The sequence below is a fragment of the Bos mutus genome, chromosome 16 (genome assembly GCF_027580195.1).
Source record: "Bos mutus isolate GX-2022 chromosome 16, NWIPB_WYAK_1.1, whole genome shotgun sequence".
Classification (NCBI taxonomy): Eukaryota; Metazoa; Chordata; class Mammalia; order Artiodactyla; family Bovidae; genus Bos; species Bos mutus.
This window is the reverse complement of record NC_091632.1, coordinates 5,063,975-5,076,443: the sequence shown is the minus strand read 5'-3', so window position 1 is coordinate 5,076,443 and position 12,469 is coordinate 5,063,975. Positions and strand designations below refer to the sequence as shown.

The window sequence follows — 12,469 nt, the reverse complement described above, 5'->3', positions numbered from 1 at the left end:
AGGATGAATGTAAACAAAATCTTGATGTCAAATGATATTTTTATTATGTTTTGTTTATGATTTATAAATTCATTTTGAATTTATATACTTTATAATTTTTATTTTACTAACCTCAAAAAGAGATTTCCAGGAAAACTCTTTTTTCAGTGCCCTAAAAATTGTGTATCACTTTTCTAGTGAAGTATAGGGGAGAGATTTAAGATACAGAAGTTTAATTCATGCTGAAAAATATTGCTTTATTTCCTTTCCCTTAACCTTACATATAAACTGATGACAATTAGCAGTCTTTCATGACAGATTAACTGTTGAATCAAAACAACCATGGAATATATTTGACATTCTATTTCCTCCTTGCTGTTCATGATAATCATTATATTAGAGATACTTTTTTATCTTTCTATTCAGATGTTTCCTGTGTGAATCCACCTCAAGTGGAAAATGCTATTATACACAATCAGAAGTCTAGATATCAAAGTGGTGAGAGAGCACGTTATGAATGCATTGGGAATTATGACCTTTTTGGGGAGATAGAAGTCATATGTTTAAATGGAACTTGGACAGAACCACCTCAGTGTAAAGGTAGAGTATCTTACTCACCCTGTCCACCCAATTTAGAGAATATAATAACAAGATATATTGAATCAAAATTAGGATGAAGTAGCCTTTCTGGAATAATTTTTAGTTGCAAAAAAAAATGGTGCTGAAAATCCAGTTCTTTTGTGGTCTTAATATGTAATCTAACATGTTTATTGTATGACAGTGTTGACTAGATTTGAGCAGTTGGAATCATGGGACATTTCCTGTCTTAAAACATTAAGATAGTCAGTTGTTTTCTGAAGAATAAGTGTGTAAAATATACCATAGTTACATTTAACAGCCCAAGAAATTCCACTTTGAGACATGGAATAAGCAGCTGGGGCCTGATCACAAAATATGACATAGATGTGGGCAGCTATAACTATGTATGATATTTAAAGGTAGGTTACTAGCTGAGTCCCAGCAGAGCTATTTCAAATCCTACAAGGTGATGTCCTAACAAAGGTTCTTATTGTCAATGATAGTTTTTCAAGCAGTCATGTATGGATATGAATGTTTGACCACAAAGAAGGCTGAGTACCAAAGAACTGATTTTTTTTGAACTGTGGTGCTGGAGAAGACTCTTGAGAGTCCCTTATCCTGAAAGGAGATCAAGCCAGTCAATCCTCAAAGAAATCAGTCCTGAATATTCATTGGAAAGACTAATGGTAAAGTTGAAGCTCCAGTATTTTGGCCACCTGATGAGAAGAGCTGACTCACTGGATTAGACCATGATGTTGGAAAAGTTTAAGGGCAGGAGAAGGGACATCAGAGGATGAGATGGTTGCATGGCATGATCGACAGAATGGACATGACTTTGAGCAAACTCCTGGGGGTTAATGAAGGACAGGGAAGCCTGGCTTGCTACAATCCGTGGGGTTGCAAACAGTCAGAAACAACTGAATGACTGAACAACACAACAGGTACTGATTATGATGTATCTTGACATTAAGTTCTTTGGCTCCATCCCATTTGGAATTCACTGAGCAGTTTTAATATGTAGTTGTTTTTGGTTAATTGCTAAGTCATATGCCCTATTTGAGAAATTTTCAGCCATTATTGAAAAAAATAATTTTGGAGTATATTTCCTATACAATATAGTGTCAGTTTCACTGCACATCAAAGTGAATCAGCTAAACATATACATACACATATCCCCATTCTTTTGGATTTCCTTTCCATTTAGGCCATCAGAAAATGATTGCACAGGGAATCAGCCATTATTTTTTTTTATCTCTTATTCTTTATTTTCAACTTCATGGTCAACAGTTCTTTGCTATCTTCCCACAGGTCCTTGAAGCTATGTCCATTTTCTTTTCAGTCTATTTTCAAAGTTAGTTAATATTAAACTTATTGATCCTTCTGCCATCTGCAATATATTGCTGAACCATGTGGTTTTATAATAATCTTTCTAGTTCTATCAATTGGACTAGATTTTTAAAAACCATCATCCAATGATTTCAATATCTGTGTCATCTCAGTGTTGTCTTCTGTTGATTGTTTTTTCTCTTTTGAGGTTTACCTGGTCTTTGGTTTGATAAATGATATTCAACTGTATTTGGACACTTGAGCTTTTATATCTTGAGACTAAGGATATTATTGGACTCCTTCATTAATCAGGCCTCCATTACTGCCACATAGGTTGCAAGTCCCACCTGGCCTTCTCTGACACCAGGAGAAAAGGCAGAGGTTTCTTATTCCTTTATTATGTGGGTGGAAATCTGGGCTGCTTACTTGAACCCTGTAGATCAAAGCATGGAAAGAATTGGCCTTAGATTTCTGCCATCATGTGTTTCTAGACTAAATCAGTTCAGTTTGGTTGCTCAGTTGTGTCTGACTCTTTGCAACCCCATGGACTGCACCATACCAGGCTTCCCTGTCCATCACCAACTCCGAAAGTTTAACTAAACTCATGTCCATCAAGTCAGTGATGCCATCCTACCATCTAATCCTCTGTCAACCCCTTATCCTTCTGCTTTCGATCTTTCTCAGCATCAGGGTCTTTTCCAAAGAGTCAGTCCTTTGCATCAGGTGGCCAAAGTATTGGAGTTTCAGCTTCATCATCAGTCCTTCCAATGAATATTCAGGACTGATTCCCTTTAGGACTGACTGGTTTGATCTCCTTACATTCCAAGGGACTCTCAAGAGTCTTCTCCAACACCACAGTTCAAAAGCATCGATTTATCGATGCTCAGCTTTCTTTATAGTCCAACTCTCATATCCATACATGACAACTGGAAAAACCATAGCTTTCACTAGACAGAAATTTGTTGGCAAAGTAATATCTCTGCTCTTTAATATGCTGTCTAGGTAGGTCATAACTTTTTTCTAAGGAGCAAGTGTCTTTTAATTTCATGGCTTCAGTCACCATCTACAGTGGTTTTGGAGCCCCCCAAAATAAAGTCTGTCACTGTTTCCATTCTTTACCATCTATTTGCTATGAAGTGATGGTACCGGATGCCATGACCTTTGTTCTCTAAGTGTTGATTTTTAAGCCAACTTTTTTACTCTCCTCTTTCACTTTCATCAGGAGACTCTTTAATTCTTCTTCACTTTCTACCATAAGGGTGGTATTATCTGCATATCTGAGTTTGTTGATATTTCTCCTGACAATCTTGATTCCAGGTTGTCCTTCATCCAGCTTGGGATTTAGCATGATGTACTCTGCCTATAAGTTAAGTAAGCAGGCTGACAGTATACATCCTTGATATACTCCTTTCCTGATTTGGAAGCAGTTTGTTCTTCCATGTCTGATTCTAACTGTGGCTTCTTTACCTGCATACAGATTTCTCAGGAGGCAGGTAAGGTGTTCAGTTCAGTTCAGTCACTCAGTCGTGTCCGACTCTTTGTGACCCCATGAATCACAGCAGTCCAGGCCTCCCTGTCCATCACCAACTCCCGGAGTTCACTCAGACTCATGTCCATCGAGTCAGCAATGCCATCCAGCCATCTCATCCTCTGTCATCCCCTTCTCCTCCTGCCCCCAATCCCTCCCAGCATCAGAGTCTTTTCCAATGAGTCAACTCTTCACATGAGGTGGCCAAAGTACTGGAGTTTCAGCTTTAGCATCATTCCTTCCAAAGAAATCCCAGGGCTGATCTCCTTCAGAATGGCCATCTGTTTATTTCCACAGCACATTGTGATCCACAGAGTCAAAGGCTTTGGTGTAGTCAATAAAGCAGAAGTAGATTATTTTGTGGAACTCTCTTGCATTTTTGATGATACAATGAATGTTGGCAATTTGATCTCTGGTTCCTCTGCCTTCTCTGAATCCAGCTTGAACATTAGGAATTTCGTGGGTCACGTGCTGTTGAAGCCTACCTAGCTTGGAGAAACTTAAGCATTACTTTACTGATGTGTGAGATGAATGTAATTGTATGGTAGTTTGAACATTATTTGGTATTGGAATGAAAACTAACATTTTCCAGTCCTGTGGTCACTGCCATATTTTCAAAATTTGTTGGCATATTGAGTGCAGTACTTAAAGAGCATCATCTTTTAGGATTTGAAATAGCTCAAATGGAATTCCTTCACCTCCACTAGCTTTGTTCGCAGTGATGCTTCCTAAGGCCCACTTGACTTTGTATTCTAGGATGTCTGGCTCTAGGTGAGTGATCACACAAATGTGGTTATCTGGGTCATGAAGATCTTTTTTGTATAGTTCTTCTGTGTATTCTTGCCACTTCTTTTTAATATCTCTCACTTCTGTTGGATCCATACCATTTTTGTCCTTTATATTGCCCATCGTTGTATGAACTGTCCTTGGTATCTCTAAGTTTCTTGAAGATATCTCTAAGTTTCTTGAAGATATCTCTAATCTTTCCCAATCTATTGTTTTCCTCTATTTCTTTGCACTGAACACTGAGGAAGGCTTTCTTATCTCTCCTTGCTGTTCTTTGGAACTATCCATTCAAATGGTTTTCTCTTTACTTTTCTCTTTTACCTTTAGAGTCTTTTCTTTTATAAACTATTTGTAAGGGCTACAGAGGCAACCATTTTACCTTTTTAAATTTATTTTTATTGGGGATGGTTTTGATCCCTGCCTCCCAGGAAACTCTGTCCATAGTTGTTCAGGCATTTTGTCTTATCAGATCTAATCTCTTGAATCTATTTGTCACTTTCACTCTATAATCATAAGGGATTTGATTTAGGTCATCCCTGAATTGTCTAGTGGTTTTTCACATCTTTCTTCAATTTAAGTATGAATTTGGCAACAAAGAGTTCATGATCTGAGCCACAGTCAGCTCCCAGTCATGTTTTTGCTGACTGTATAGAGCTTCTCCATCTTTGGCTGCAAAGAATATAATCAATCTGATTTTGGTATTAGCCATTTGGTGATGTCCATGTGTAGAGTTTTCACTTGTGTTGTTGGAAGAGGGTGCTTTCTATGACCAGTGTGTTCTCTTGGCAAAACTTTATTACCCTTTGCCCTGCTTCATTTTGTACTATAATGCCAAATTTGCCTGTTACTCCAGTTATCTCTTGACTTCCCAATTTCGCTTTTAAGTCCCCTATAATGAAAAGGACATCTTTTGGGATGTCGGTTCTAGAAGATTTTGTTCGTCTTCAGAAAACCATTCCACTTCAACTTCTTCAGCATTACTGTTTAGGGCATAGACCTGGATTATGGTGATAGTTAATGGTTTTCTTTGGAAATGAATAGCAATCATTTTGTCATTTCTGAGATTGCATGCAAGCACTGCATTTCAGACTGTTTTCTTGACTAACATGGCTACTCCATTTCTTCTTAGGGATTCTTGCTCACAGTAGTAGATATACTGGTCATCTGAGTTAAATTCACCCATTCCAGTCCATTTTAGTTTGCTGGTTTTTAAAATGCCGATGTTCATTCTTGCGGTCTCCTGTTTGGCCACTTCCAATTTGCCTTGATTCATGGACCTAACATTCCAGGTCCCTATGCAATAGTGCTCTTTACAGCATCAGACTTTACTTCCATCACCAGTCACACCTACAATTGGGTGTTGTTTTTGCTTTTTCTCTGTCTCTTCGTTCTTTCTGGAATTATTTCTCCACTGATCTCCTACATATTGGGCACCTCCACACCTGAGGAGTTCATCTTTCTGTGTCCTATCTTTTTGCCTTTTCATTATGTTCATGGGCTTCTCAAGGCAAGAATACTGAAGTGGTTTGCCATTCTCTTCTCCAGTGGACTGAATTTTGTCAAAACTCTCCACCATGACCCGTCCATCTTGAGTGGCCCTATACAGCATGGCTCAGAGTTTCTTGGAGTTATACAAGGCTGTTGTCCATGCGATCAGATTGGTTAGCTTTCTGTGATTGTGGCTTTCATTCTGTATGCCCTCTGATGGATGAGGATAAGAGGCTTATGGAAGCTTCCTGATGAGAGAGACTAACTCAGGGGGAAACTGGGTCTTGGTCTGATGGAAGGAGTCATGCTCAGTAAATCTTTCCACAAATTTTCTGTTGATGGGTGGGACTGTGTTCCCTCTCTGTTTTTGTCCTGTGGCCAAACTATGGTGGAGATAAGAAAGATACTGGTGACCTTCTTCAAAAGGTCTTATGCATACACTGCTGCACTCAATGCCCCAAAACCTGCAGCAGGCCACTGCTAACCCATGCCTCTGCTGAAGACTCCTGGACACTGACAGGCAAGTCTGGTTCAGTCTCTTGTGGGATCACTGCTTCTATCTCTTGGGTCTGTTGTGCACAAGGTTTTGTTTGTACCCTCTAAAAGTCTATTTCTGCAGTCCTGTGTAAGTTCTGACAGCTCTGTGGTGGGGTTAATTTCAGCCTCCTCCAAGAGAGCTTATGCAAACCCAGGTCTACAGCACCCAGAGCCCCTGCCCCTGTAGCAGTGCACTGCTCACCTGTACTTCTGCAGGAGACACTCAGATACAATTCTGGCTTAGTTTCTGTGGGGTCTCTGGGTCCTGGTGCACACAAGGACTTAGTGTGCACACTTCGTGTAGTATTTCTAGACTAAGTCAGTATTGTGAAAACTGTGTCTTAGCTACTCTTTTCTGGGCCTTTTCCTAAAGAGATCAACTGCTTCTTGAAACTTTTCTTTCTGAACTTGTGTTATTTCTGGATTGCTGTCTCCGTGGCCCATTCAGGATACATAGAAGGCAAGATGAAAACCCAAAAGACTCTCTTGAGTATAACTCTTTGAATCCAAAGGTCCCTAAGCAGATTGACTTACTACATGTTTCACAGTCTCCTGTTTTGGTTTTTATAATATGTTCAGAACCTTTATTTGGCAGAAGGAATACTTAGCAGATGCTATAAGCACAAATATTTTTACCTCATCTTGTCCAGAAATGGAAGCCAAAAAATTTCTTTTCACAGGCACTGCAACATGTTGTATAAAAGGGTAACATTTTTTAATCTTAGCTATCCATCTTTCCAGCATATACTCTGAAAGAAAACATGTTGAACATCAGGACACTGCAAAGCAGACATATTTGTTAAAGTACTATATGTGCTTCCATGGTGGTAAAATAGGGTCTTAAAATGTGTATTCCTGATTCAGTGATTAAAATTCCTCCTACAAATCATTTCTGTCATCAGAAATCATAAGTTTTAATATGACATATTTGGCTGCATTTTTATTTTATTTATTTAAAACTTTAGGGGTTGTCTTTGAATAAAGCAAACACCATTATTTTTTAAACTCTCAAGGAAAATGTGGGCCTCCTCCAACAATAGAAAATGGAGACATTACCTCACTCCTGAAATCAGTATATCCTCCAGGAGTGATTGTTGAGTACCGGTGTCAGGCCTACTATGAACTTCGGGGAAACAGAAACGTAGTATGTCAGAATGGAGAGTGGTCAGAACCACCAAAATGCTTAGGTAAATGCTTTAAACTTCTCTTGGATCCTGGGATAATCCTTACACTCAGCATGATGTTTAACTGTTTTCAATATGATTTTTATGGATTAAATAACAACCATCGCCTCTTGATAAATTTGTATTCAGGTCAGGAAGCAACAGTTAGAACTGGACATGGAACAACAGACTGGTTCCAAATAAGAAAAGGAGTATGTCAAGGCTGTATATTGTCACCCTGCTTATTTAACTTATATGCAGAGTACATCATGAGAAATGCTGGGCTGGAAGAAGCACAAGCTGGAATCAAGATTTCTGGGAGAAATATCAATAACCTCAGATATGCAGATGACACCACCCTTATGGCAGAAAGTGAAGAGGAACTAAAAAGCCTCTTGATGAAAGTCAAAGTGGAGAGTGAAAAAGTTTGTCTTAAAGCTCAACATTCAGAAAACGAAGATCATGCCATCCGGTCCCATCACTTCATGGGAAATAGATGGGGAAACAGTGGAAACAGTGTCAGAGTTTATTTTGGGGGGCTCAAAAATCACTGCAAATGGTGACTGCAGCCATGAAATTAAAAGACATTTACTCCTTGGAAGGAAAGTTATGTTCAACCTAGAGAGCATATTCCAAGCAGAGACATTACTTTGCCAACAAAGGTCCATCTGGTCAAGGCTATGGTTTTTCCTGTGGTCATGTATGGATGTGAGAGTTGGACTGTGAAGAAGGCTGAGCACTGAAGAATTGATGCTTTTGAACTGTGGTGTTGGAGAAGACTCTTGAGAGTCCCTTAGACTGCAAGGAGATCCAACCAGTCCATTCTGAAGGAGATCAGCCCTGGGATTTCTTTGGAAGGAATGATGCTAAAGCTGAAACTCCAGTACTTTGGCCACCTCATGCGAAGAGTTGAGTCATTGGAAAAGACTCTGGTGCTGGGAGGGATTGGGGGCAGGAGGAGAAGGGGACGACAGAGGATGAGATGGCTGGATGGCATCACTGACTCCATGGACGTGAATCTCAGTGAACTCCGGGAGTTTGTGATGGACAGGGAGGCCTGGTGTGCCGTGGTTTATGGGGTTGTAAAGAGTCAGACACTACTGAGCGACTGAACTGAACTGAACTGATTCTGTTGCATGCTTCACCACCGAGTATTAATATCTGTATATAGAAATAAAGTTAGAAAATTTCATATTCAAGTAACAATGGCTCCTTTATGAAAGCTCTTCATATGATAACTGACATTATGAATTTTTCATTATAACATTTAATTATTACACTAAACAAAGTATCTCATTCTTATAATATTAATTTTGTTAATATGATGATACCTACACTATACATTTTCAGTATATTGGTTTGGAAAGATTTGAGGAAGAATTCATGGACCAAAGTTCTTGAACCCCTAAAATTCTGAAGAAAATATTTGTATATTACTCAAAGGTTCATGTTTATTTTCTTTTTAGAGGCATGTGTAATTTCAGAAGAAACAATGAAAAATCATCACATACAGTTAAGATGGAAACATGATACAAAACTTTACTCTAAAACAGAGGATAATATTGTATTTATGTGCCAACATAGTTATCGTCGAATGACACCACAACATACATTTCGAACAACTTGTCAGGAAGGAAAAGTGGTGTATCCTTGATGTGGATAAAACATTGACTAAATGCAGTTGTAAATCTGAAATATGTACATGTATTCAGATTTCTCCTTATTAATTCAATTCTGTTTATTTTATCAAGTATTTTTAAAATTCTTGATTCATAAATCAGATTTGTGTTCAATATTATGGGGACAATACAATTGAGAGATGATGGGAGACCAAAGAATCACTTCTTAAAAGTACCTCATTGAACTTGGAATATCAAAATGTTACGTGTCCTGTTCATGAAATATTTACAGCAAGAAATTAGATTCAATCACTTCCGTGCCTCCTTCCATCCATCAGTTTCCTAACTTTCTTAAAGCTTTCTTCTGAGCATTTCTTAAACTCTGTTTTAGCATACATGGGAAAAAAGGTGTGGAAAGAAATGGAAAACATTCAAAATATTGATAATATCATCTAACAAACATATAGAAGCAAACTATGTCATACTTATTTATGTCAGTAATTAAACATCAGTAGTTTATCTAACTTTTGCTCATCTATCAATAGATGAATAAATCAAAAATGATGAAACACATAATGTTTTCAGTTCAGTTCAGTCACTCAGTCGCTTCTGACTCTTTGTGACCCCACTGCAGCACTCCAGGCCTCCCTGTCCATCAGCAACTCCCAGAGCTTACTCAAACTCATGTCCATTCATTCAGTGATGCCATTCAACCATCTCATCCTCTGTCGATCCTTTCTCCTCCCTCCTTAAATCTTTCCCAGCATCAGGGCCTTTTCAAATGAGTCAGCTCTTCACATCAGGTGGCCAATATATTCGAGTTTCAGCTTCAGCATCAGTCCTCCCAATGAACATTCAGGACAGATTTCCTTTAGGCCGGACTGGTTGGATCTTATAATATTTTGCAAGATGCTTATCAAAGTACACATAATAATTCAAATAAAGAACAATGAGAATCACATTGCATAACTACTCTAACATGGCATATAAGTGATTAAAAATTTCAATATTAAATATAAACACACACAAATAAAGACACTCTGCTTTAAGCACTGAATAACTTTTTCTAGATGAATATTGGCAAAAAAAAAATGCAAGAAAATATGTAGTATAGCTAGAGTTGAATTCAGAGATAATAGGTGTAAAATGTGTTTAACTTCTTTTTACTTACATGAATTCTTGAATTTTTCTGTCTTTAACGTATATCAACTTTGAACCACAAAATATTTCTAAAATAAAGAAATATGCAAAGTGACACAACATGAGTTTTAGAGATCGATTTGGTAATGAACTCCAGGTCTAGAAACGTTTTCCTGATTTTGCTGGTACAGAGCATTTTAGAAACACTCACCACCAGTCTAAAAGGTGATTTTTATACTTGTACATTTTAAACAGCATATTAAGCTTAAATCAGTTAACTGTAAACATTTTAAATTTATAAATATCATTAATATTTTATTATTAAAATAGAGATATAAATAAGCTAAAATATTTAAGGTGATATCTCATTACTTTGTACTGCATCAAGTCAGGTGACCTTCATAGTCTAAGAAGCATGGTCATCACCATTGGTGCTAATTGATTTAAATCTGAATTCCTAGTAACAGCTGGTTTTCTCAAACTTAAATGAAATTGTTACAGTAGATAAGTTACCTTTGCTGTAAATGTTAACATTATTGTAGATATTATTTCTCCAAAATTTTCAACTAATGGTTGTAGAATCTATTTATGACCCGAGGCTGCAAGCAGTTATTTCACTGTTGTCTAGAAAATGGCGATTTTTAAAGATCATTTCTATCATTTTTCTTCATTTATTGTCATTCGGTGTAAAGATGAGTGTTAATTTACCAACTCTGTTCATAATCAATTTTCACATAAAAAGTTTTAGCAAATCTTTAAAATAATTTGTTTTTAAATAATTTTAATTGCATAGAAATTGAAGAAAGTGAAGAAAACCACTAGACCATTCAGTTATGACCTAAATCAAATCCTTTATGACTATACAGTGGAAGTGAGAAATAGATTTAAGGGCCTAGATCTGATAGACAGAGTATCTGATGAACTATGGACGGTGGTTCATGACATTGTACAGGAGACAGAAATCAAGACCATTCCAAGAAAAAAAAAAATGCAAAAAAAAGCAAAATGGCTGTCTGAGGAGGTCTTATGAATAATTGTGAAAAGAAGGGAAGTGAAAAGCAAAAGAGAAAAGGAAAGATACACCTATTTGAATGTAAAGTTCCAAAGAATAGCATGGAGAGATAAGAAAGCCTTCCTCAGTGATCAATGCAAAGAAATAGAGGGAAACAATAGAATGGGAAAGACTAGAGATCACTTCAAGAAAATTAGAGATACCAAAGGAACATTTCATGCAAAGATGGACTCAATAAAGGACAGAAATGGTATGGGCCTAAAAGAAGCAGAAGATATTAAGAAGAGGTGGCAAGAATACACAGAAGAACTGTACAGAAAAGATCTTCACGACCCAGATAATCATGATGGTATGATCACTTACCTAGAGCCAGACATCCTGGAATGTGAAGTCAAGCAGACCTTAGGAAGCATCACTACAAACAAAGCTAGTAGAGGTGATGGAATTCCAGTTAAGCTATTTCAAATCCTGAAAGATGATGCTGTGAAAGTGATACACTCAATATGCCAGCGAATTTGGAAAACTCAGCACTGTCTACAGGACTGGAAAAGGTCAGTTTTCATTCCAGTCCCAAAGAAAGGTAATGCCCAAGAACGCTCAAACTACCACACAATTGCGCTCATCTCACATGCTAGTACAATAATGCTCAAAATTCTCCAAGCCATCTTCAATAGCAAGTGAATTGTGAACTTCCAGATGTTCAAACTGGTTTCAGAAAAGGCAGAAGAACCAGAGATCAAACTGTCAACCTGTGCTGGATCATCAAAAAAGCAAGAGAGTTTCAGAAAAACATCTATTTCTGCTTTATTGACTATGCCAAAACCTTTGACTGTGTGGATCACAATAAAGTGTGGAAAATTCTTCAAGAGATGAGAATACCAAATCACCTGACCTGCCTCTTGAGAAATCTGTAGGCAGGTCAGGAAGAAACAGTTAGAACTGGACATGGAACAACAGACTGGTTCCAAATAGGAAAAGGAGTATGTCAAGGTTGTATATTGTCACCCTACTTATTTAACTTATATTCAGAGTACATCATGAGAAAAGCTGAGCTGTAGAAAGCATATGCTGGAAATAAGATTGCCAGGAGAAATATCAATCACCTCAGATTTGCAGATGACACCACCCTTATGGCAGAAAGTGAAGAAGAACTAAAGAGCCTCTTGATGAAAGTGAAGGAGGAGAGTGAAAAAATTGGCTTAAAGCTTAACATTCACAAAACTAAGATCTTGGCATCCGGTCCCATCACTTCATGGCAAATAGATGGGGAAACAGTGGAAACAGTGTCAGACTATTTTTCTGGGCTCCAAAA

The 12,469-nt window shown here is 37.7% G+C and overlaps 1 protein-coding gene across 1 annotated transcript in view; it reads left to right on the top strand.

Annotated features, from left to right (window-relative positions):
- LOC102287685 (complement factor H-like) overlaps nt 1–9,040 on the top strand; it is a 75,416-nt gene extending 66,376 nt beyond the window's left edge. The window contains exons 15-17 of the mRNA XM_070384791.1: nt 406–579; nt 7,228–7,410; nt 8,853–9,040. Coding sequence (XP_070240892.1) covers nt 406–579; nt 7,228–7,410; nt 8,853–9,040 — 545 coding nt within the window. The remainder of the gene's footprint in view (nt 1–405; nt 580–7,227; nt 7,411–8,852) is intronic.
- Nucleotides 9,041–12,469: the final 3,429 nt, after the last annotated feature.